At 39.9% G+C, this 25,323-nt stretch overlaps 1 protein-coding gene across 3 annotated transcripts; it reads left to right on the forward strand.

Annotated features, from left to right (window-relative positions):
* Positions 1–2,848: 2,848 nt before the first annotated feature.
* Positions 2,849–23,580, forward strand: GTF2H1 (general transcription factor IIH subunit 1). 3 transcript variants are annotated; one of them, XM_026078866.1, is made up of 15 exons: positions 2,849–2,855; positions 3,187–3,355; positions 5,204–5,396; positions 7,918–8,080; positions 9,803–9,896; positions 10,610–10,759; positions 11,911–11,990; positions 13,323–13,453; positions 14,471–14,558; positions 15,722–15,810; positions 16,665–16,782; positions 17,674–17,764; positions 19,032–19,147; positions 20,089–20,181; positions 20,814–23,575. In XM_026078866.1, exons 2-15 carry the CDS (start codon positions 3,202–3,204, stop codon positions 20,898–20,900), a joined length of 1,647 nt encoding a protein of 548 aa, XP_025934651.1. In that variant the 5' UTR covers positions 2,849–2,855; positions 3,187–3,201; the 3' UTR covers positions 20,901–23,575. The 3 variants fall into 3 exon arrangements, with proteins under 3 accessions (XP_025934651.1, XP_025934650.1, XP_025934652.1); XM_026078865.1 differs by lacking the exon at positions 2,849–2,855 and having other exon boundaries at positions 20,814–20,917; positions 22,514–23,580; XM_026078867.1 differs by lacking the exons at positions 2,849–2,855; positions 20,089–20,181.
* The last annotated feature ends 1,743 nt before the right edge of the window (positions 23,581–25,323 follow it).

The following is a 25,323-nucleotide window of genomic DNA, read 5'->3' on the forward strand; positions in this document are numbered from 1 at the left end:
GACGGGGACAGGCCGGGCCGCGGCTCGGCTCGGCTCTGCTTCCCGGGGCCCCTGCCCGCCCCGAAGCCGCCCCCGCCGCCGGGAGCGGGGCTGTGGGGACGGACGGGTGCTGGCTGCAGCGGCGGTTGGGGGGACCTGCTGTGTTAGGGGCCGGTGTTTCACCGTTCCTCCCTCCATCTGCTAGGGCTCCGTGGTATTTCCCAGTGTTGCGTCCATTCCCAGGAAACCGGGAGGGGAAGGATTGCCCAGAAATCAGTGGATAAGCAGGCAGGACCTTTTGTTTCGTTTTATCCCCCAACCGAAGCTTCCTGGCAGATCATGCCAATCATAAAATGCGGCTGAAATTGCCACCCCCAAGACAGATTTGATGACAAGTCATATCCCTTGGGTCAGGGCTACTGGTTTATCCAAATGCTTTTCAGAACTATTAACTGTTAGTTATTAACGATACCTTTTTCTGTCACTTTAGAAGCATTATTGTTTGGGTATTTAAAATAAACTGTTCTGCCTTCCCTATTCATGAAGACACTTAAATCAGAGAAAGCTCTTGTCTTCCTCAATTTGCAGCTGCACAACTCCAGTACTACTTCTGTTAGCAGCAGATTAAAATCATCAGGCAAAGCTGTAAAATAACAGAATTTTTCAACATGAATGTTGCAGTTCTTGCCCTTTTGAGCAGCCATGACTGTCAGCAATCCTGTCATCATCCACAGTAACGGTTCTTGAAACTTCAGGAAAGTCATGCAATATAGAGGTTATGATATTGCAGTGGGAGTGAATAGATGATTAACAACTCACCCTTTTTCATAGTAAGCCTTAAGCATCAAAAAAGGGGGGGAAACCTCTGTGCTGAGTGAGCAGCAGGCGTGACAGAGCGCAGCCTTCCCCTCTGTGGTCAGGAGACCACCTCATACTTCTCTAGCAAACAGGCTGCACTTCTGTTTTAGTTTTTCCCCCCCCCCCTTGTCTTTAACTGAAGAAGCCATCTTGTTTTCATTAGCAAAAGACACTAACTTTTGTAAATCCTGATTAGTAATCTTCCCCCCCCCCCCGCCCCTTCCCTGCTGTACTGTTTTGAAGACGACAACTCTGTTTTCCCTATTGTGGATAATGCTTATGCTGTTTGTGATTTATATCACCGTACAGCTACTGTAGATTGCTGCCTGCAAAAGGAAACAGCAGTGACATAAGTAAGGGCAACAGGGAGCTAGTGCATTTGCTTTCCCAGGAGGTAGCGTGAGCCACTTGCGGGATAATTGTGCAGTCGCAGGTTGCGCGCTGCAGGGCGCTGTGCTAGCAGCACTGAGGCCGTACACAGAGAAGTTGCTAGCCACTGAATCGCTTGCTCCCTTAGCTGAAAGGCTAGTTGTAGGCGGGGGAAACAGCACAGTAGAAAAGCAAAGCAGCTTGCATCGGAACGAGCCTGGCTGTGGAAATGCTTTCCTTCTTTCCTGTTCAGTGCAGGTTTCTCTCCATTTTATTCTGTGCCTTCAGCTCTACTGTGTTTGATCACAGTGACCTAAGACTAAAGGATTTTAAATTAACAAAGGGGAGCAAAGTCAAAATCCTCAGTCTTGCACAGAAGAGCGAGCTTTCTGGTCTGTTGGAGTCTGTGGCCAGCTGCCTTCTTCCAGCCAGGATAAGGTGCTGATGGGAGACTCCAGACCTACAACAGGAAATTCTAAATAAAATGCTAGTCCAAGTGCCACTGAAAGAGTAATGCTGTTGGGGAGGCTGCAGTAGATGATGCTAGGAAGCTGGCCTGAAACTAGGCCCTGTGGTTTTCCTTGAGAGCAAGGTATTAGCAGGGCTGCTCCCAACATTGCCCAGCGCGCTCCAGCAATTGCTGCAGTGGTGCTGATGGGAAACTCCGTGTCGCTGAAGGCTTTGGCAAGGCTTTGGCTGACTGAAGTGATGAAAGAGCAAAGCTTAAGTGCAGAGCCCTTTTGCCACTAAATATCTTTCCATTTAGTATATTACTTAATGCATTTTGGTTACTGGCTTGTCAGATTTCTGCTGAAGAGAATGCTGTGTTACTTTTCAGGTTGTCAAAGTACAATATCCTATTCTGTTAGTGTAAAAAAAAGAAAAAAAAAAGATACATATGTGAATTTAAATACTTAGGARTATAATTTCCTGATACCCATTAGGAGCATGCAGTGATAGCTGATACAATTTCTTTTTGAATTTTGATGAAGGCAACAACAATTATTACAGATACTCTAAAACACATGAAATGTGCATAGCAGATTTTCAAAATGTTTCTAAAACCATTTTATGTATCAATAGAAAAGTATATGATGTACAAAATACAGCAGTTGGACAGAGGAGAATATTTAGAGCAGAAAGGACTGAATGTGTAATTTTCTGATAGGTGTGTGATGTTTTGATTTCACATATATATATATATGGTCACATATACACATACTGTTCTTATTTTCTTGAGAAATTTGAGGCTGTTGAGTGAATGTGTAAGGAGGAAGGATGGTGGCTGCTGGGAGGAAGGCACAGCAAGTATCAAAAGGCTTGTTGATGCGAAACTGGTGACAAAATTCCCATTGTTTTGAAGCAGGTATAACATTAATCCCTCAGTATTTGGGGGAGGGAGGTAAGACGCCAGCTAGCTGGAATCGAGCATATGAAATACTGTTCAAGCCTTGGGCAGAAGTCACTACAATAAGAACAGAACCGTAACTGGGCTAGGTTACGTTACATACAGAGGAAAACTAAAAGCTGACATGTTTTTCCTGTGCCTTGTATCCCTCCCTGAAATGTTTTAACATCTACCATTCGTGCTGAAGAAGGAAATCACTGCCAAATGCCAGAGGACATTTGGAATATAGGTTCTTGGTGAGGTTTGGTTTTCTTCTGAACTTGAGAAACCAGTAGAGGAGCATCAAAAAAGGAAAATGTGGTTATTAGTTTAAATGTAAGATTTGTGGCTCTTTTTATTGGAGCACAAGCAGTATCAGCAATATAATTAGATAAATTATTTAGGTTGGTGGCAAATTAAATAAATTTGCTGATTGCATTGACAGAGGGAAGCGCATCTGTCTGGGATGATCCAAAAATGATGATGGCATTAATATGTAAATGCAGGTTGTAATTCCTTGAAATAGGTAGAAATAGTGAGAAAGTTACAGTGAAAATAATGATAGTAATCAACTCTACCTATGTTTTTAATAGCTCCTTAGAGCCACCATGGCAACATCATCTGAAGAAGTGTTACTGATCGTAAAGAAGGTACGTCAAAAGAAGCAGGATGGGGCGCTCTACCTTATGGCTGAAAGGATAGCATGGGCACCTGAAGGCAAAGACCGATTCACAGTCAGCCATATGTATGCAGACATCAAATGTAAGTGAAGACTTTTTCTATTCCGTGTTCAGTATGCAGTATTTCAACAGATGTTTAAATACAACTCAAAGCTTACTTACCATGAAATAGTTGGGCAATTTGCAAGGGTCTAGAGCTTATACTAGGCTATTTTATGTAGCAGTAGTGATCAAGACCAGGGTGAATGATTACCAGCGTAAGGGTGTTGAGGCAGAACTTCTGTAGTCTTCAAATATTTAAGTTATACTGCATTTACCATTAACTTTTGGTAAACTTCTGCAATAAATCAAACAGAGAAATAATCTATGCCATATGCTTGTGGAGGAAAGGGTGGGAGGAGGGTTGAGGAATAGTACAGGATTTTCAGGGTCTAAGATAGAAACTATTTGGCATGTCATCTGTTAAACTATGCATCTAAAGCTGTTTCAATTTTCATATAAAATGAACCTCACTGTTTTATTTTCATCCAACAGACCACAGCTTCAGAAGCACTGGCTTCTGTAGTTTGGCCTGACGGGTAATTTACTGAATAAATATCTGCTGTTGCAGTAGCAGGGTACTTGCAAATCAAAAGTGAACAGTAAATGTCTATAGTATGCTGCCTGTCTGGCTCCAGCTAGTGTTAATGTTCCATGCACTCTAATGCCAAAAAAGGGAGAGAGAGGAGAAGAAAAAAAAAAAAAGTTGTATGCATTGCTCTCTTGGAGAAGGTTCAGTACATATTGCTGTCTGGAGTCACCTACAAGTACTGCAGCATGACCAAAAGGGTGTGTGAAGATTCAAAACTAAAATACTATTTTCTTGAACGTGAATGCGATGAGTTTAGAAGGTCTGTTCACCTATTATATCCAATTTTGTAGAGGTTTTATCTAACTGTTTAGCCTCAGACTTAAGCAGTTTATATGTTAAATGTTTAAAGACAGAAGTCCAACTTAGATGTCCTTTTCTGTCATACAGAATTGAGCGAAATGGGGTAGTTATAAATTTGTAATAAACACCATGATTTAATGGTGCCATTTGGTTCCTGTCTCCTAGTCGCACTGAAGGGGGCCAAGAGTCTTAAGTTATGTTGATGCCATTTGCAGTACTTTGCCGAAGTCAATACAGAAAAACAGTCTACCAACATAGTTGTTTTAGCCTCTCTTCCCTCTGGTTATGAGAAAGGAGGCAGGAGTTAGGGTTTTCATGTTTTTTTCATGAGTCGTTAGGGTGCAATAGTGCCTTGGAGGCACTGGTGATCACCTTTGGGAGGGCCAGCGGGTGCCTGTGCTTACCCTGCCTCCTGAAACTAGCGCACCTTTTGCTGTCAACAGACATGCTGTTACTCCACCCTGCATCTGCTTTCTTACCACTTTTCTTTTGCAGGAACTGATCCAGCTTGGGGAAAAAAAGGGGGGGTACTTTTGAGTAGATCAGTTCCTTGCTTTGGCTTGCTGCACAGATGCTAACACCAGTACAGGAAAGGTGTGAGGAAGAAGCACAAAGGGAGAACAAGATTGTCACCTTTCAGCAGCAGCCTGAACTTGTACTCCGTTAAAGTATCTAGGTGATGACAGTCTAATTTGCTGTGGCTTTTTAATAGAGCATGTGGGGAATGCAAAGATGGACCCAGGCTTCTGAGCTGCAGCCGAAGGATACTGAGTAATATGCCGCTGAGGCCAGTGTCCTGTGTTTTAGAGAACAAGGTGGAGCTTTCAAATTAATTTAAGAAGACTGTATGTTCCACTTCCATGGCTGGAATTCACACACAGGGCAATGATATTTAATTGGATGATGTGGATAACCGCTTACAAGCAAATGCTCTAGGGGAGACAGTTTGTTACATAAGATTACTGTCTGTTGCTAATTAATACTCTCTGTGTAATCTAGGCCAGAAAATCAGTCCTGAAGGTAAAGCTAAAATTCAGCTTCAGCTAGTATTGCATGCAGGGGACACAACCAACTTTCACTTCTCCAATGAAAGCACAGCAGTGAAGGAACGAGATGCGGTAAAGGATCTTCTTCAACAGCTGTTGCCCAAATTCAAAAGGAAAGCTAATAAAGAACTTGAGGAGAAGAACAGGTAAAGGGGAAGCCTTCAAAAATAGATATTTTTAATTTCTTATCTAGCTGTAGTAAATTTCTGTTAACAGTTCCTGTGTTGTATTGCAACATTGTTAGTGATGTTGCATTTGTTTCCATAGTGAAGATCTCCACTCTCAGCGGAGTTCCTCAGGCCTTACATAACTGTGATGTGTGTTGAGACTGTACTTGCGTTCTCAGTAACACGTTGTCCAGGTGTAAAGGCAGCCAGCCCGGCTGCCACTCAGTCTTTGGTACCCGTGACTGTGAGATAAAAGCACCCAAGTGGCAGTCTGTCTCCTTAGTCTTCAGAAGTACATATGTATGCTGTTAGAAAAGCTGCCTGAAAGATATTTTTTCCAGAAATTCTCACCTTCCTTGATATGTGACTTCTTCCCCTCCATGGGGGGAAAAAGTTTCCATTTTCCCCTTCCCCATTTTTTTCCCCTTACTGGAATCTTCTTTCCTGATATTTGGTATCCTCTACTAAATTGCTAGGCTTTTTCATTCATCTCGCTTGAGATGCAGTAGTTGTAGCTATTTTGCATGCAGGATATTTATTTTGAGAAGCTGTTGGAGATGATGTTCAGGGCCTAAGCCCTTTTCCCTGAAGGGCTTTGAAGGTATGCTTCTCTTGCCTTAAAAAGTTTCTGTTAAACCAGTCCTTGTGGCCACAGAGAATACTTCTGTGTCTCCCCAGATGAGTTTCACTTCACTCTAGTATCTTCTGTGAATCCTGTATCTGTTGGCTCCCAGGCAATATTTTCAAAGACTGTTCCAGCTTTGAACTTAGAAGTGTTAAAGCTAGCTTTTTCAAAAGATAGGAGCATTGCTTCATTGGGCAGATGAGACTTTTTTTTTTTTTTTTTGACAAGAGGATTTCTAGGAGAAGGGACCCGTGTTACTGCAAGAGCTCTTGTGCTGGAGCTGACACATCCAAAGCTAACTGGTTCCAGTACTACAGTGACCACTGGGGTCTACAGAAGTGCGGTGCTTTGGCACTATTATCATACTGGTTTCTTTATGCTACCCGCCTTATTTCTAACAGTATCAGTACTGAATATATGGGCAGTCTTAGCTCTGAATCTTTGTACCCTTAAATGGAGTTTTAAAGTATTATGCCATGTGACATTAAGACATTTTCTAGTTTTAGAAGAGCCAGCATCTCTACACACAGTCACAGCCTGTTCTTTTGACTATTAGAAGTCAGAGTCCAGTGATGTAGTTTCATTGGCTTAATTTGCAATGGATGAGGCCAAAAAGTCTCTTTTAAAATCTATTGTGGAAGGGTACTACATGCAGAGTCTCTGTGGCACTTCCTCCATTTATTGATACATGGAGGTGAGGCACATACCAAAATCCAAGTTTTAGCGATATATTTCAAATTAACAGACTGCTTCCTGCTGCACTAATTTGTTGAAATTGCCACTAACATGTATTTGTATCAGCAAGAAAAAACAAATAAGAAAAATAACCTTGGTGGGAAAACACACTAGAGACGTCCTGCCACAGAAAGTTATCACTCATCACCTCATCCAATATCTTCCTCAGAGCAGTTAGACTTTCATTTAGACCAAGTTGCAATTTCAGTGTTCTTCCCTAGACCACTTACTATGTTCTGTATATTCATAAGACTCCTGTTTGTTTGTAAACAATCAAGTCCGAGTCACATGCTTAAAATTGTTGAGGTTGTTGGCTGATTCTCCACACACGTGCAGCTTTTCCAGAAAACAACTAGTAGGTGTCAAATTGTGCATACAGCTGTATGAAAAGCAGCTTAAACTAAGGACGTGAACTAAGTAAAGTTTCAAGTGCATACATTTTTTGCATTTTGGATACCTGTAAGGGTAATAACTGTTAATTGGATGATAACCTTCATAGACATTATTCCCTGGTGGAAGCCTAGAAACTGACTGCATCTGCAGCAGGTGTGCTGCATGTGATAGTTAAGGGATCCTACCTGGACAGTCCTACAGTGGGCTATCACTGAGAGGAAGGTAAAAGAACGAACAACTCAAGGTAATGTGTGTTTCAAAGAGTCTTAATCCGTGCACATCCCAGTCTATCCCCTTGTATTAGGACGGAGTCCTGTAACTACTGAGTTTTAAGATCTAAAAAAGAACTGGATAGCACTGAAATCCCCTCCTGCCCGTTAGACCTTTGTTACAGAAGTTCAAGAAAATTCGTTGTGCTTTTGCAGTTCAAAAGACTCAGTCTTCAGCATGCAAAGACATGAGAGCATCACAGAATATTTAAGGGCAAGACATTAATCCCACATTAACTTCATCCTAAGAGTTACTATCTTCTAGCATTTAATGCTATTCCTCAAAAATTTTTAGTCCTTTCTTTGTTCTTTTGAGACAAATACAGCTATTGAGGTTGGTCATTTACACAGTTTCAAGAAACACACAGCATTTTGAAAGAAAACTAGTTTGTTCCTTTTGTGAACCCATGTTAGTTATGGAAATCCTAGTGATTTATTCTGCAGCATATCAATTATATTCAATACATTCTTTTACCAGAATGCTGCAAGAAGATCCTGTTTTGTTTCAGCTTTATAAAGACCTTGTTGTGAGCCAAGTAATCAGTGCTGAAGAATTCTGGGCCAACCGTTTGAGCCTGAATGCAGCAGATAATTCTGCAGCACCTAGTAAGCAGGATGTGGGCATCTCTGCAGCGTTTCTGGTATGTTGAGCCTCTAATGTAAAGGATTTTGGAGCAAACAACTTGGGGAAGGGGAGAGTTCTGTCACTTGTTTACTTTATTCCTGTATACTTCAAGGTTCTTCCTTCCTGGTTTCTTAACTAACACTTCTTCATGTGTTAAACTATTGCAAAGGTGGGGGAGGAAAACAAGTAAAGGTTTTATCTGACACTCCAACCTCAAAATTCTGACAATTTAAGATGCTGAACTTGAACTTACTTTAAAGTGGCAATGGGCAGATACTGCTGCTCTGCCTTCCACAGGGCAAGAATAATGGTGAACTTACAACTAGACAACCCAGTATTAATGCAATAAATTAAAAGGGTATCTGTTGCAGCATCCATGTGCATAAAGGAAGCTGCAAAGACTTCCCATGCAAAAGATTTTTACTCCCTCCCAATTTTTTTAAGCAGTACATGCTTTCAGCTACTTGAGAAACTGTGTATCTGAAAGCTTGTTTTATCTCCCTCTTTCCCCAGGTCTGTTATGTTACCCATTTGTAGAAACCATGCCTCAGTAGTCTAAATGTAATCTAGACATAATCTAGGTACAATCTTCAGATTCTTCCCATAGAGACATGTTTTTACTCCTGCAACAGAATTCGCAGAGCTTAGACAGTCTAGCTGGAATCCATTTCCACCTCCGTAATGACTGCATGACTGCATCAAGGGCTTGGGAAGGGAAGAGGAAGTGGGTGGTTTTTGTCTTCTAACTTAACTGCTGCAGAAACACTTGCTTTTCTGCCTAGAAATACCTGAATCTGTTATCAAAGGAACTTAATTCCTCTCATTTCCCTTCTCCCACTATTCTTGCAAATGTACAAGTATATACAATTTTAGTTCTTAGACATTAACAAAAAAACCCAACAAAACTGAAATTTTGTTAAAATAACCAGTTGTTTGTATACTCTCCATTTGTAAAAAAAAAACAAACAAACAAAGAAAACTTCAGATACTTGTGTATCCCAGTTCAAGTTAGAGCATCTATATGACTACGCTGGGAATGAGTGCTTCTCTAGAAATAATGTGGTACAAAAACTAAAATGTAGGTGTACAGGTAAAAAGAGATGAAAAGAAGGCAGCACATGCAATCACCTACTTCCCCCTATTACTGAGAATTGGACTGAGTACTTGCTCCAGAACTTCCCAAATGGATCACTGGATTCTAACTTGCAAGTTCTGCCTAAGGCTTACCCTCAATTTTTTAATTCCAAGTTACTTACCAGTTATACTGAGATGGTCTTAATATGTAAAGAAATGAGGCATAAGAGCCGTAGGTTCCTTTTGTCACATCATTATCATCATTGATTATTCAGTAACTGAATTGTTGAATGAACAACACAAGATTAGGCATATACAGTAAACATGCCTATTTTTACTTTAAAACAAGTATATATTAAACTCAGTATATCTTCTTTTGACTGATTGGTCTTTATTTTCCATCTCATCTTTAAAAGCTATTTCACAGACACAGTCTACTTTCCAAATCATCCCTTACGTGACAAATATAATAGTGTAATTAATGCATGCTTTTTTATTTCTCCTAAAAATACTTGCTTGTGATCAAATATGCTATGGATTATTGGAGGAAGATGATTATTTTATCTGTAGCAGCGTTTGAGTGCAAGACGCCTGGCCTTTCCTCCTTTATTTACAGAAGGAATTCAGACTTAACTGTTTTCTCTGCCTGTATGCTTTTTTTTAGGCTGATGTGCGGCCTCAAACAGATGGCTGCAATGGTCTGAGGTACAATTTAACTTCAGATATCATTGAATCCATATTTCGAACATATCCTGCAGGTAAGAATAGTGCTTTGCATAACAAATACATTAAGATTTGTTTATTACAGTCTTATTGCAGGAAGGCTAGAATATTAGTTCGAGTCTGGAAATATAAAGGACTTTCTTCCCTGTCTTTCAGATGACTTTCCCTCCCTTTCTGTAACTTGAGGAGAGATGGGAAGAAGTATGTTTTAAGACACTTTTGAAATAAAAACTTGTTTTACGCTTGTTTAATTTTTAACTATTTAAAATTATAAGTAGATATTTGGCTCCTGTGATCCTCTTGTATTAAAGGTTTTAATTATTTGTTACTTTTTCAAGAAATCATGTTTACGATGAAAAGTTGTTCATTTCCATCCCTCCCCTTGTGCTATATTGCTGACACTGATTCATTTTGGCCCCACATTAAAGAGATTAGGTCTATCTTGAGAATAGTGTGCAAGGCTTCCTAAAAGAAATAGAACTCTGGCAAATAACATTTTTTTGTGTGCAAATAAAATAGAGTATTCAGACTTCTGTAATGTGCTTTTTTTTTTTTTTTAACCAAAGCTTTAGGAGATTGCAGGGGATAAAACAGCACCTGTTTGCTGGTGCTAAACTACTGCATTCTCATTATATCCTCTTAATTGGCATGAATGAAGATAGCGTTAGACAAAGTAAGGAATGGTTAACATAAAACATAGTATTAAGATTTGCAGAACACTTTGTAATAATCAGTTGTTTGTTTGCAGTAAAAATGAAATACGCAGAAAACGTTCCACATAACATGACAGAGAGGGAATTCTGGACACGATTTTTTCAGTCTCATTACTTCCATCGGGACAGGCTTAATACAGGCTCAAAAGACCTCTTTGCGGAGTGTGCCAAACTGGATGAAAAAGGTAAGAATTTTGATTCTGTTTCTGCAGTAGGCTATTATAATCTTAGCTGTATTATAGAGCTTAGAAGTTCATCTAGTAAACCTAACAAAGCCGAAGTCAGAGTTTTCTGATGTCTGTTTATTGAAAATCTCATTCATCAAACTGCGACGAGAGAGCTACAAGTAGTTACTGAAAGTTGGCTATGGCTTCGCTATTCTTAGTGCGTCTGACAGAGAAGAATTATTAGATCCGATACATTCCTTGAAACAAATTAGCCTTTGGAAAGTGCTAGCACTAGAAAATACCCTTTTCCCAACTCATGCAATAATAACTCAGTGACAAATTCCCCTAATATCTTATCATGCTACTTTGATTATGCTCCACAATCTGTTACTAGGGAATAATTTTGTTAATGCAAGCCTTCGTTTTGTGGTATGTCTAAGACTTACTGCAGGTGTAGCTTTTGTACTTGATCAGTTTTTAGCGATAGACAAATGTAAATCCTATTTAAATGTGGATTCTATTTGCAGGAGTCGTCACCATCCCTGTTCTCTGTTGGCCTTTACTAGAAAGACTTAAGTTAGATGACATTTTAAGATTTCACATTTAAACTTTTTTTGAGGTAGGTTTGTGATCATACAGAAATGTGGAGAGACAACATCACTTAACACCCTTCCTTATTATGCGTGTGTTCTGCCTAACAAGAGTATTATATGAGGAATCCCACACCACTTCACAAGCAAAAACCATCATCAGATGTAAATAGGGAGATAGATTACATAACCAATCTACACAAGACAGTATCAAAAGAGTGGCAAAATTACAAGAAACACAAAGTTAAGGTCTCCAGTTTCCACTATAACTAATACTGTACTTAAGTATGAAATATGCATTTTCATTTTTTTTCCTCGGAACAGTATTCATCGATTTGTAGAAGCTGACAGAGTTTCTGTAATTAGTAAGATGATCTTTTACAATAGCTTTTCAAGCTTCTTATTTTAAAGGAGACTTTGAAAAGGGTTGAAAGTTACTAGTCATACTGATACATGGACACCTGCAGAACCACTGGCTTCTCCTTTTAAAGGTTAAATGTAACCTAATAATCTCACAATTATTTATATTTGTTTAGATATAGCTTTTCATGGTCTTTTCTTTCTACTCCTTTCATACAGGTTTAAAAACAATGGTGTCTCAAGGAGTAAAAAACCCTCTGATAGATTTAACAGCTTTAGAAGATAAAACATTAGATGAAGTAAGTGCTTGGCAAAAAAAAAAAAAGCTTTAGTTTCATTTAAGGAGGACGTGGGTCCTTCTTCAGGTTAAGTACCACAGATACTTCTAAAATGCATCACTTACTCTGCTGCTGCAATTTTATAGAGTACTCATAATTTACAGAGTTGTACATGTGTAAAGAATAGGAGCCTGTGCCCAGTGGACCTGTATTGCCTTGGATGCCTGCCTTAGCATCCCAGGTATAAAGCATGACTTCCCAGTTTTGAAAAGGAATTATTTCATCTCTATTTTTTTTGTTTGTTTGTTTTTAATCTAAAGTAGGTTCTCTGGTTTCTTCCTGCCTTTTAGAAACTGTGACAATGTACAGAAGAGTAGCACAAGACAGGAAAAGTTTTTGCATTTATTCTCACTTTGGACACTGCTAGTGTTTGATTCAGCTTAATTAGGGACACTATATAGTTTCTTTACTTACCTTTAAATATCAGTGTTTGTGCCAAGAATATGCATAACATTATTATTTGCCTCCAAGTATAAAATAAAACAATGGTCCAAAATGGTGTACCAAAATGAGAAATAACTCTCACATGCACTTTTCCATAACTGACTTAACTGAAACTTCAGGAGTTGTAATTAATAATGATGCTGCATTTTTAATTTTTTTTGTAAGTGTTATGTAAAGCTACTGGTCTGAAGCTGAACTAGAAGTTGAGGATAGGTATGTCTGACGTGCTACGCAAACAGCCCTGGTTTGCTTTTGAGCCTGGTTAACGGCAAGTATAAGACTGAGCATAGGGATAGTGTGAGTTGCTTCAGCCACCTGGTAACGGGGAAACACTGCCAGCATTAAGGCTTGAGGGTTTTTTGATTCCCAGTGCTAGCACGTCCTCCTGACAGGTGTTATTTTGCCTGTGGGCTGCTGGTGTTTCCCAAGATGTTAGAGTAGTCAGTAAAACAATTGATAGCTCTTATTTGCCATCACTGCCTGCCTGTTCAACACAGTGTCAGAGATCCTTAAAAAAAACAAGGTTAGCTTAAAAAAAAAAAAAAATTACTTAACAGATCATGATCTTTTAAAACTCAGTCTTCAAGAAATTTTCTTTCTCTCCTCTCTCAAACACCTCTAGACTGTCAAGTGATAGCAGAAGAAAAATGAAGGTTTTTTTCAAATCACATAGATGATGGGGGTGGGGGAGCATTAGGAAGGCACTACTTTAGATGATGTTACAACATCACTCAGTAATGTTCAGATGTTCAGATATTAAGGCATGCAGGTTTCCTGACTCAGTGGAAAACAGAAAATGGTCCTTCTGATTTTTGGGGCAGGTGGTAACTAATGTTCTTTTCCTTATAGGGCTATGGTGTTGCTTCTGTAGCCTCTACATCAAATGCCTCAAAATCTGCTAGAGAAAGTAGCAATGCTGCCATTATAAAACGCTTTAATCATCATAGTGCCATGGTCCTTGCAGCTGGCCTCAGAAAACAGTAAGTTTCAGTGTATTTTAAAAGCTTTTTTTGTAACTAATTTTAAGGAATTTCCAAAAGGAAAATACATCCGCAGTTACTTGACCAACTTTTTCTTTTAATGTATATTAATGAGAGTATTAAGATCTAGAAGTGAAAATAACTGTAGGTTCCATTTTACTTTTATACAATCTCTTTGGAACTGTATGAGATGACAAATACTATTTTTAGTTGAGTTTTTAATCCTATAAACTGTATGTAAAAAAGGAGAGGCTGTTCCTGCCTTAGTGCTGTAGCCCAGGTGAAGGCTGCGCAAGGGCCTTTGTGCAGAGGAGGCGGCACTGTGCTTGCTGCGCAGAGGCAGCATATCAGCCTGTTACATATATTTACAGTAACTCCACAAGTGAAACTTCCCAAAAGAGGTAAAAGAGGAACAAAAGAGGCTTGTCTTGAGGTCTGTTGTACAACTAGCTTATGGACATCCACCAAAGGATTATTTCTGTACCCAAATCCTACAGCCCTTACCCATGAGAGGTCTTATTTAAATACTTTTCTCTGTGTAGCTGTGTTCCCTCATGTTGTATTTCTGTCTTGCATGAACCTTAAGTAATCTCCCGTGGGTAGGATGTGTTTCTATTCCCCAGTTCAGAGCGAGAGCAAACAGTAGCTGTCATTCTAATAGTCTCCTCAGCGCTCTGAGTACCTCTGTTAATGCTTGGTTGGAGTAAGTGTGCATGCAAAGTGTTCCTAACTTAGGCATGTCTTTGCTGCGTTCCACTTGCATTGTGGGCCTGCTGGTATTTCTGCTCGGAGGAAGCACCACCCTCCCCTGCTGCTCAATTTCCCCCTTGACAAACAGGTATTGGTGCCTTCTGTCTAGGTCAGTTTCTGCAAATGAAGATGTAAGGGGGAAAAATAGATATATAATATGTCAACATGAATATAAAATTTGAAACAGATGTATTTACGTTGTCTCTAGTTTGTATCTTAAGTTTCCTGTGAGATGAATTCTTCTTAATGCTGTTTCTCTATTTTAAGAGAAGCACAAAATGACCATTACAGCGAGACCAGCAGTACGGATGGAAACTCCAGGGATTCAGATTTCTTTCAACCACCAATGAAAAAGGTACACAGTTAGCTGATGCAACTCTAGTTGAAAGGAATCAGAAGCTCTGTCTTAAGGGATTGGTGAAGATTCATTACTTGATTTATGAAACAGCTAAAGTGACAGTTACCTTTTTTTAGAAGTATAAAGAACAACCACCTGAGAGCCAGTAAAGAAGCTTTGTGTCTAGAATACATCTGTTACTAAATACAAATAAATTATACTTTGAAGGTCACGTTGATCTCTTCGGTAGAATCAATATTAATCTATGGAGTGAATTGTTTGTAGAGGGGATGATTAAACTGGCACATATCAGCCTTCATCTTAAGATCAGAAGCTGAAGTAAGGTTAAACTGAAAGTGTAATGATTCCTGGTGCCCTGAAATAGGGCAAGCCTGTTTTAGACTAACTGTAACAGCTCAGAGTAGGGAAGGAAATACTGTTATTGCTGCAAAACTGAACTGAATACTCTTTGCTGTAGTTGACAGCTAAAAGAGAAAATGTCAAGGTGACTGAAAAGCTCTGTATACTGTGAGAAAAGGCTCTAGAATATGCACGTTGTTGAATGTTGATATAGTCAGCAGCTTTGACTTTCCTGAAAGCTGCAGTTTTTATTGGGGACCAAACAATAGAGCAGGACTGGAATTTATCTGACAAAAGGAGGAACGAGAAAGTAGCTTGAGAGTGGGCAACTTCCGAGGTAGTTTTCTCGTTGTAGGAAGTCTCATCACTGTGCCGTCATCACTCACCACTAATGCTCCAGCTGTACTGCTCCCTAATAGCTTGGGTAACTATTGTAGTTTTAGTCTTATGCTCTTGTACTCCAGCCATTAATTCATTACTACTTCTGTTAATCTGGTGACAGATGTACGTAAATAAGGAGCTCACAGAATGATCTATACATATTTATCAGAATACTTCATGGAAGTGTCAGGGACTGTAAATTTTGGTCAGAATCTACAGGAAAAGTGGTAGTGTCAAGACTTCCAAATTGCACTCTTTAAGCAGTAATGGGCACTGCTCCCTCAGGAGTGTAGACGTGAGCCATTCCAGCTATTTTCATTTTCTTTAAGGTTTTAGTAACCCTTTTATTCAAACTCGGTGAATCAGGGGAAAAAAAAAGCACTAGTTGCATCAAGTTATGTCCTCATTGGTAATGTGTTTAATTCATTGACTTATTTCAGGTGAAACTGCAGGAGTCCATTGAATATGAAGATTTAGCAAAGAATAATAGCATTAAAACTATTGCACTAAACTTAAAGAAATCTGATCGGTAAGTTAATAAAATATGCATGGATATTTCAGCATGTTCCATCTAGCAGGTCTCTTCACAACCCACACAGAATCAGCTGATTCAGTTTGCACTGTGCCATATTCAGGTGTGTTTAGGTTAAGTTTAGAAACATAATATGAACTCCTGCATAAACCAGCTTGCAAGTAATTGCTATTTAAATTTGTATTTTGATTTTTATCTCGCTTTTCAGCTAATTAGAAGTTTTTATAAACCTAATCAAAGGGCTTTGACACTTTGCCATCACTTTGTTGCAGCTCATAGTGTAAAATGTATGTGCTGCATATGGAAATACGCAATCCCAAGCAAAATCCACTCCTAGGCAAAAAAGTACAACTGAGACATCTGAGACTGTATTGGTCTAGTATTTTTCTGGTAGTTGTAATCTTGTTTTATAGACTTTTGAATTTGAGAGCCACAGATGTTACTTTAGCAAAGAATAGGAGTGATACTACAGGAAAGAGGACACTTCCAAATGTGCGTGTAACTACATTTAGCTGAGGTTCAAAAAAAATAGCTTGGATTTTGCTATTCTAATGGTATTCCCAGAGCTGAGCAAAATAGGCAGCACAGATAGCTTTTCATAGCAAGATGAGACTTGCAGCTTCCACAATAGAAACAAGGACTTTCTTATTTTGCTGCCATACCATCTGTAACCCAGCCTCTTTCCATTTGGCAGGCTGTTTTCTTTTTATGTCAGTAATAAGGTTTAAATGATAGTGTCAAAAGTTGCAAAGCATCTAAAATGAGAAAAATTTGAACAACTGTCCACTTAGTTTGGTTTCCATTTTACCAACACTCTTATTACTATATTTTTTTCTCTACTTATCTCACAGGTATTATCATGGTCCAACTCCAATTCAATCACAGCAATATGCAACCAGTCAGGATATAATTAATTCTTTTCATAGTATTAGGCAAGAAATGGAAGCATATGTACCCAAACTAACTCAGGTATGGAAGAATATTGAAATAAGTTCTCTTCTTGATGTTAGCATATTGCTTTCTGTATAATTGTCTGTCTCTTGGCTACTGGAACTTTAATTTTTCAGATAAAACTTAGTAATTATCTCCGGTAGTTTTGTGCTATTAAATCCATTTTACAACTTTTGCTGATACCTTTTCAGTTATTGTGTTTAAGAAACTTAAACTACCGAAAAATACTTGGTACACTGCTGCTATTCAGAGTTAAACCCTACTGTTACCATGTTCTTACGAGGAAATGGAAGTATATAAAGTTATCAAAGCTGTAAAGCAGGAAAATCATGCAACAGGAAGTGGAGGCCAATATTGGGCCCCACCCTCTGAAACTTAGCATGTAATGGTCTTAGGAGGTTATAATAAGCAGGTTTGTAACTGAATGGGTCTCTTGACCAAATATATGATACAGTAGGATGTAGATCTTCCTACACTCTGTGCTGCAGAGCAGCTCTGTCCTGGCAACTTGATGGCAGTAAACCATGTAGTCAGTCTCCACAGCCGGTTTCTGAATTTCCCCTCTTAGTACATCTAGGTTTTAGCCTTCAATAAAGCAGTCACAACTCTGAGCATGCTGCATCTCTGTAATGTAATGATGATCTTTGTCTCATTTCAAAATAGCCACGTAGCTAGTTCACATATTATAGAAAGAGTTGTTTGTCCATAATTAACTGGAGAGCTTTCACCAAACACATCAGTTGCGCTTAGAGGAACTGTGCCTAATTCTGCTGTACAGCAGGACAAAGTCTTCTGCAAGCTTGTAATCAGAGCTTTTGTTGTATCTGCCCAACTGTATCTTTGCCAGAGTTCAAATATGACCTATTTTAAAAGAGGTGGTTAGAAAAGTTCTTCCCTCTCTCCCTTCAGGTTCTTTCAAGTGGTGATGCTACTAGCACTATTGCAGTCCTGTCACCTGGAGGAGCACTTATGCAGGGTGGAACACAGCAAGCCATAAACCGTAAGGATTTAGCATTTATAAAACTTGAGTAATGTTCCGACATTATACAGCAGTACCTGTCTTGCTGTTTTATCTCCCTCTTAGAACATGTTATAGTGATAAAGGAAATTATGGAAACATGTATCTGGAGTAAGAGTGGGTTAGGGCAACAAAAGAAAAGCAACAATGCAGCCTTGCCATGAGGGTGGTGGCATTGGCTACCTGTGCTGAGGCGAGTGAAAGAGAACTTTACAGAGCAAGTGCTGAAGGGTGCATCCAATACTAAGTTCTCTTGCAGATGATGGTTTTTGCTTGTTCAGCTAAAGAAAAAGCTTCTTTTCATGCACCCTGCGTGCTTTCTGTTTTTTGTTCCTTGGCAGCAGCTAGCCTGCTCTGTTCCCTACCACTTCTGTAATACTATTGGTTGTGCTTTTCATATCTCTACCTGCTTGCTGTGTTCTCTGTGACTTTACCTCTTCCTCGCCTGACTGCGCAGACAGTAAGGAACAAGCAAGAGAGTATCCTTACACCAATGACACATGAAAACTTTGAACCCTGTGCTAAACGTGCCAGAACTGAGCCCTGTGAACTTTGCCAATGTTTCCAATCCAGAATTTCTATTTCCTGATTTCTTTCTGATTTTTAGAAAATAAGGCTCTGCTTTGGGAGAACTCTAGGGAAGCAAGCTCTAGGTAATTGTTTAGAACTAGGTGGGTTGGGTTTTGTTTGTTTGGTTTTTGGTTTTTGCAGCTTGAATTTAGGGTCCGCAGTTTTCTGTGAAAAAAGAACAACTTTCTTGTGGACAGCAAAGGCAAAACAGACAGCTCATCCTTCTTACATCTCCATGCAATCACTCCTTTCCCTAGTGCCCCATTCATGCTAGCACAGAGTTCCTTTTCCCTTTGGCCTCTTAGCTAGGCGAGACAACAAAGCAGCGGTCCCAAAAGCAGTACTGCCACACTGTTAGCTTTGGCACAGAATACAAATATGCTGTTTCTAATCATGGAGTAAGCAGGGTGTCCGTTCTTTACCTGGCATAGATCTGCCTTTATAATACACAAGCTTCCAAGTATATAGCAATAATTCGTGGCTGACCTGATCTAATGCTGCCGATAGTCCTACCTTAAGTGCAAGGCTGAGGTAGATTGCCTCCAGAGTTCCCTTTCAGCCAGCTTTTCTCTGATTCTATTAGAGCACTGTACATTGCTAAACTCTTTCATTAGCCTTACTTTCTCATTTTACATATGGTTGTTTTGAGTGATATGACAGAGCCTTTTTCCTGTTGCAGAGATGGTGCCAAATGATGTTCAGTCTGAACTAAAACACTTGTATGTGGCAGTAGGGGAACTGCTACGACACTTCTGGTCCTGCTTTCCTGTTAACACGCCATTCCTAGAAGAAAAGGTAAGGTGGAACTTCCTAGGGCAGCCCTGGTTATGATGTGGCTGGATTATGTTTTAAAAACAAACAAAAACCAAAAAAAACCCCACACCTTTCTTTAACTTGAAGTACAGAACTAAGACGCATGTTTTAAATAAATGCAGCACTTACTCTTTCTTAGGATTGAAAGTCACAAAACTACACAAAACATTACTTTTTCTAGCAGTTCTATAGGTGCTATTGGCTAAAAACATCCTTATCCCTGCATGCCTGTTAGTGCCCTTCAGCAGCAGTTGCTGTAAGCTAATTTCAGACAAAATGGTCGGGGTATATTCCAGCTACAGATTTCTTATTCCCAGTTTACAAACAACCCAAAGTCCCTCTTCCCCAACTCTAAAACATAACCTGTGCAGTGAGAGTTACAAGAAATTTTTCTGCATCATCCTTCTGTCCACTGTAAAATCAGTCATAGCTTCAAAACACGTACTGCTTTTTAGAACAAAGTCGCCTTAAGGAGAGATGCTGCCTGATACCAGGAATATGATTTTTACCATTTTGATGTTGCTGTTCTCCTCTTTTACCTTACATGGATCCTGAGAATTAAAATTTGCTTTCAGACATCTTGGTTTTCTGCTGCAAAACGTGGCCTGAAAAATCTATAGTACAGTCTTTGCTTGAAGCAAGAAAGATGTATTTTATAAATACTGAATCTAGAGTGTTGCTAACACTTACTAATCGCATTGCCACCCTACATTTCCAGGCATGTTACACTCACCATGACAATAAGCAGGCACTCAAGAACTGAGCTAGAGACTGATAGTTTAGCAACTCTTCTTCCTTGAGCTATACATATTTAAAATAGCCCCCCAAATTAGTTACCAAGTGTTTTGTTGGGGAACTATTTGTCAAAGAAAATAAACCTTTTGTGCAAATGATTAGTATATTGGTTCCTGTCTCTCTTTCAGGTTGTGAAAATGAGGAGTAACCTGGAAAGATTTCAGGTTACAAAGCTCTGCCCATTCCAAGAAAAGATTCGGAGACAGTATTTAAGCACAAACGTAAGGGGAAATACCCTTTAAGTATTAATATGCACCCACATAATTAAAATTTGAATCATGTTTATCCCAAGATGGTAGGTTTATTTCCTCTTACCTAGGGGACTAAGTTTTTTCTTAGAACTAGGAAATTGTGAGTTGGGAATGAGGTACACAATTATGTATGCCTTTTCTGCCCCATCTCTCCCTATAAACCTTGCTGAACAGTAACAAAAACCTGTCTAGAACTATGATTTGAAATTACCCAAACTAGACAACAGAAATGGGAAGTCGTGTTTCATTTTTCTCTTCCACCATGAAGTAGAACTTTTGCCACTTCAAATCTGATTTGGTGGGAAACAGTTTTGAAGCTGTCCCAGACTAAATACTGGAACGGAGGTTTTGCATAATCAAGTATCACTTCCCTGTGACCTTGTCACCTTGGTAGCTCTCTTAACTGCTACCCCTGCGGATATTTTATGAGAGCCATAAAGTCTTCCCTCTCTGTCTGGCATGCCTCCTTGATTTAGTGAGATTACTCTTTCAGTGAGCAAAAAGTAAAGTCCAACCGAGTATCTGTTTGATCAAAGGGAGGGGAGGGGAGGGGATCTACTTTCCAGCAGTTGGGACAATTTTTTTCCCCTTTAATCTTTCAGTTGATAAGTCATATAGAAGAGATGCTGCAGACAGCCTACAACAAGTTCCATACATGGCAGTCCCGGCGTATGCTGAAGAAGACGTGAAAGTGCATGCTGTACAGGTTTGAGAGCAAAATCTGCAATAGGTATAGGAATACAACCTAGCACATGTGCAGATCTTATAGTTCTTGCAGGAAGACCTGCAAGCTGTGGACTTCTGGAAGTGATGCTAACTGAACTTGCACATTTTTTGAAAAAGAACAGAGTTTAAACTTGAAAACTAGGGAGAAAAACAAGGAGAACCAAAACAGAAGAGCTGAGGCGCAAAAATATTTAAAAGACACTGTTTACTGCAGTTACTCAGGAACTGCTTTTGATTTGCATAAAGAGCTGCTTTCAGAAATAAAAACTTTAAAGAGGGTGTATTAATAAAATCTGTTTTTCTGTCTAATTTTTTTTTTTTTAAGAAGTGTATGGCACAGGGTAGAATTCAAAAGTTTTTCTTCACTGGATTCTGACATTTTATTGAATTCTGTTTGTACTTCCTGCAACAGTTTAACAAGGATATTTTAAAATATAGCTGAGATTGTTTTTGCTTCAAACATCTGGAGAGTCTAGCTGTCAGAAGACAAGCTTCTGCCGTATGTTTCCCCACCAATTGGAAGCAAGAGACATTGCACTGAAAGCTGTTTATGGTCTGGGGTCCCTAGAGGCACATGGGGGCAAACTTTTGCCTGAAGGCTTGGATTTTTATGCAGAATTTTTTTCAACCATCAGTTTTGCATGTTTTCCTTTGAGTGCAAGTGTGTGCTACTGCAGTTTTTTTTAAGGTGGCATTTGTTCTGAGGAAAGAATGCATTTTTAAAAATGAAGTTTAAAAATAAAGTTTCTTACAAAAGAAGTAAAAAGTCACTTATTTTCACTTAGACATTTTTTTATTTCTTCTCCTAAATCTGTTTTTCTTCACTTTCCCTTTTGACTGTTATACTGTTTTTGGCGAATTGATAATCATTGCAAAGAGTGAAAAATGTGTTATTTACACAATGTCCATAGATATTGGGAATCTGTGCCATACGTTGTTCCAAATAGAATCAGTTCACTGTTTCTGATCAACTTGTCTTGTATTAAATGTGACTTACTTAAATGCAAAGTAAACCTGTTTTCTATTATATATGCAGTTTAATGACATCCTTGTATTTTGTCGTCATCTTGACCAGTACTAAAGCCCCATGCGGGTTACTAAACTTTTTTACTTCTGACTAAACGTGACTGTTAAAGATGCATTTACTACAAAGACGAATCAGAATGACAATATGTATTCAAAGCAAGCACAGCAGCATTCAGTAGGGAGGAAGAAATTCCCATTAGCCTGCATGATGGCTTTATGCTAGATTTTGCCACCATTGGTACGATGTTAAAACCTTACAGTAGGATGGTGGTTGGAGAACTCTTGCAAATTCCTACAGAGGAAAAGATGTATTTGTACAGCCAAGTCTGTGCTTGTTCTGTGCTGCTGTTCCATTTATGCAAGAGGGGTTTTTCTTTAACTGATGCGTGGAAGTCAGCAGCTTCTTTATAGCTGGTGTTTTGGGATTTTTGTATTATGCTAATATTTTGGTAAAAGCTGAGTTTCAGTGAAATGTAACTGTCTGCACCAAAATTCTGTTTGGAAATTTATGCATTATTGTTAAGCCTAGTTTCCCTGTCTGCTTTTGCAGATAGATGCATGATACCTGCTCTGTAATGCTAATGTGGTTCTGCTAGAAGAAATGACTGGGCTCAACAAGAGGGACACCGCTTACTTTTGACAGGGTGAAAGCATCACTAGGAACAAACAGATGTACGTACAGCATGTGGAGAAAGAGGTGCACATCTTGTCAAAAGTTACCTCTTGTGATAAGTAAACTGTTTCTTTGAAATTTAAGCTTAGGGTATGGCTTTATTAAGCCTAATCCTCTCTAAGTGCAGGCAGCTCCAAGAAAAGGTAGTTTTGTCTCCCCCATTCCAAAGCATTGGATCTAGCAATTGTGTGGCCAAATTCCAACTATTTTGTGAAAGCTCTTACAGGTTTCATTATATCAGAGGGCTAGGTTCATGAAAATATTTGATTATATTCTAATTGTGCCTGAAGCTATGACAACACACTCAAGTATTAGACTGCACTGAGACTTAGCAATAATCATTTCATTTTAAAATCACAGACAGAAATTTTGAACATGGAACTAATTCACATTTGATTTGATTCAGTATTTAGCATTCCTGGAAATGTCTGGCAAAACACTTAGTACAGCAGAAAAATTTCAGTGCATTATATGAACATTTTACTGTCCAAAGGACTGTTGTGTTGCAATCATTGTGGGGGATGATGTTGCTATAGCTTTAAGTTATTGTAGTGATATCAGGCTATCAAAATGTATCTTAATTTACAGAACTGGGGGGAGAGGAGGTGGATACTAAATTCAATAGTTTTGCCTAGAGACTGTACAGGCAAGGCTGCTATGCACTTCATGTTGCTTTTTCAGGTATCATGGCAATAAGGCACAGGCCCCTCCTAAAGTAATGGAGGTAAACTAAATATTTCTTTCTTCTACATTGTATTCCCCTTTTCTGTAGCATGGTCCAAAACACAGATTCATTCCTTAAGTTTTGAAACTGAATCATCATGCATTATATTACTATTGGAATCTTTATACTGACTTGTATTTTTAATGAGAATTCATACAACTTGTATCATTGGCATCGATCTAAGATTTGTAGAATAAACCCTACTGAATCCTGAAGTGAAGTCTTCTCTAGTGCTTAGGCTGTGTATTTTCTGATGGTCAATTAAATCCAAAACAGGCTCCATTCACATCTCAATTGAAAGAGCTGTGTATAGCCCTGCCTCAGCTGTCCCTTCATGCTCCTGGAGCACACAGCAGGAGCTAAACAGTTACTGTTAAAATAAACTATTATTTCATTCTTAGGGATTAAAAAGTTGGGGGGGGGGGTCTGCTACATAGAGAGTCTACACCATTTCAGGTAGTGCTGTACCTTCCTACCGATCATACAAAAGCCAGTTTAAGCCTCCAAGGATTAGCGCTCTGCTTGTTACGTATATCCGTCCAGCAGCTGTCGTTCCAGGGGAGCTGTACAGGCGGCTTTGTCAGCCTTTCAAATCCGCGCTTTGCTAGTAACGAAGAGAGGCTAATGTAAAGCACATATTAAAACACGTCTGTCTGAACTTATTTATAGCCTGTGAATTTCAGTAGATTAAAGTACACTTAGATTGTAGAAAAGGGTGGGCTGTTCCTGTCTCAGAGGAGCTCTACGACAGTCAGGGAAAGGAAACGACATTTTTCCACTGCAGCCACCCCTCGAAGTAGTTGCCTGCACGCTCACAAGCAGGGCAGCTCTCCAGGCTGTGATCTCCAGCTTCTCAATGTGACAAAGCAGCACCGCGCAGGCCCTGTGCTTCCCCAAGCCTGTGGCTTTCACCACGCACGTGTTTAAGATTCTTGTTTGTTTTTAAAACAGCCACAAATATTTTCCCATATTTATACCAAACTAAATCCTTGCAGCTTCTGTCATGAGGCCTTCTCATTAGCTAGAAAGCTCACCTTATCCTGGACCAGAAGTCCTATCAAAGAGGTGCTTTATCGAGAGAGTCACTGGTGTAAGCAGGGGATGTGAGGGCAAGAAACCTTAAGATTGTTTTCCATTCTCCAACCTGCTTCCCTCTCTGAAGAGAGGAACATACCCGAGCATCCCTGCGGTCTGCACCCAGGGCTTTGGAGCCTACGTGTTGCAACACGACTTCAGTGTGCGCCACCATATTCTGAACCTGTTTCCAAGCTCTCGCTCACCCCACAGGAAGAGCTGGAGCTCAATCCAAACAGAACACAGTAACTTCAATTTGAATAGCAATCGGACCTCACCAGTGATCTAGCATTGCTCCTCCATCAACTCCGGCAACTAATGGCAAATGTACTCCTGCAGGAGAGTTTAAGGCCTGTGGAGCCACTGAACTACCTACCCAAACCTCCCCTCTCTTTTTCAGGGCACTGCATTTGCCTCAGCTGCCTCTGAACACGTTATCTCCCCAAAAGGTATCCAGTCCTCGTCTGAAATACTGATTGCTTTCCTTAGTAACACCATAAATAGAGAATCACGTACGAAATCCCGATGGGCTCCTGCGTCTGCTGTGGAAGGGAAGACCCAAAGGCAGGAAGATGCAGCCAGAGAGGCTGGTTAGACTGAAGGCGCAGTATGGCACAGAAACGCAGCAGTGCCCGCTAGAGGGCCCGGATCGGATCGGAGCCGGACAGCCTCCGTGCRAGCGGTGCGGTGCGGTGCGGAGGCAGCAGAGCTGGCAGGCCTCACAGGCAGCGAGCAGCCGCCCGCAGTCACAGCGCGCTCCGGGCGGCTGCTGCAGCGGCACCCCGCTTCCCCCGGCGACCCGGCGCCGGCTCGCCTTCACCCAGCCCTCGAGCCGGGTTTAGGATCGCTGCCGGGCTGCGGAGCGCCGCAGCRGTTTCGACAGCGACGT

Source organism: Apteryx rowi, unplaced genomic scaffold (genome assembly GCF_003343035.1).
Source record: "Apteryx rowi isolate R43461 unplaced genomic scaffold, aptRow1 scaffold_49, whole genome shotgun sequence".
Lineage (NCBI taxonomy): Eukaryota > Metazoa > Chordata > Aves > Apterygiformes > Apterygidae > Apteryx > Apteryx rowi.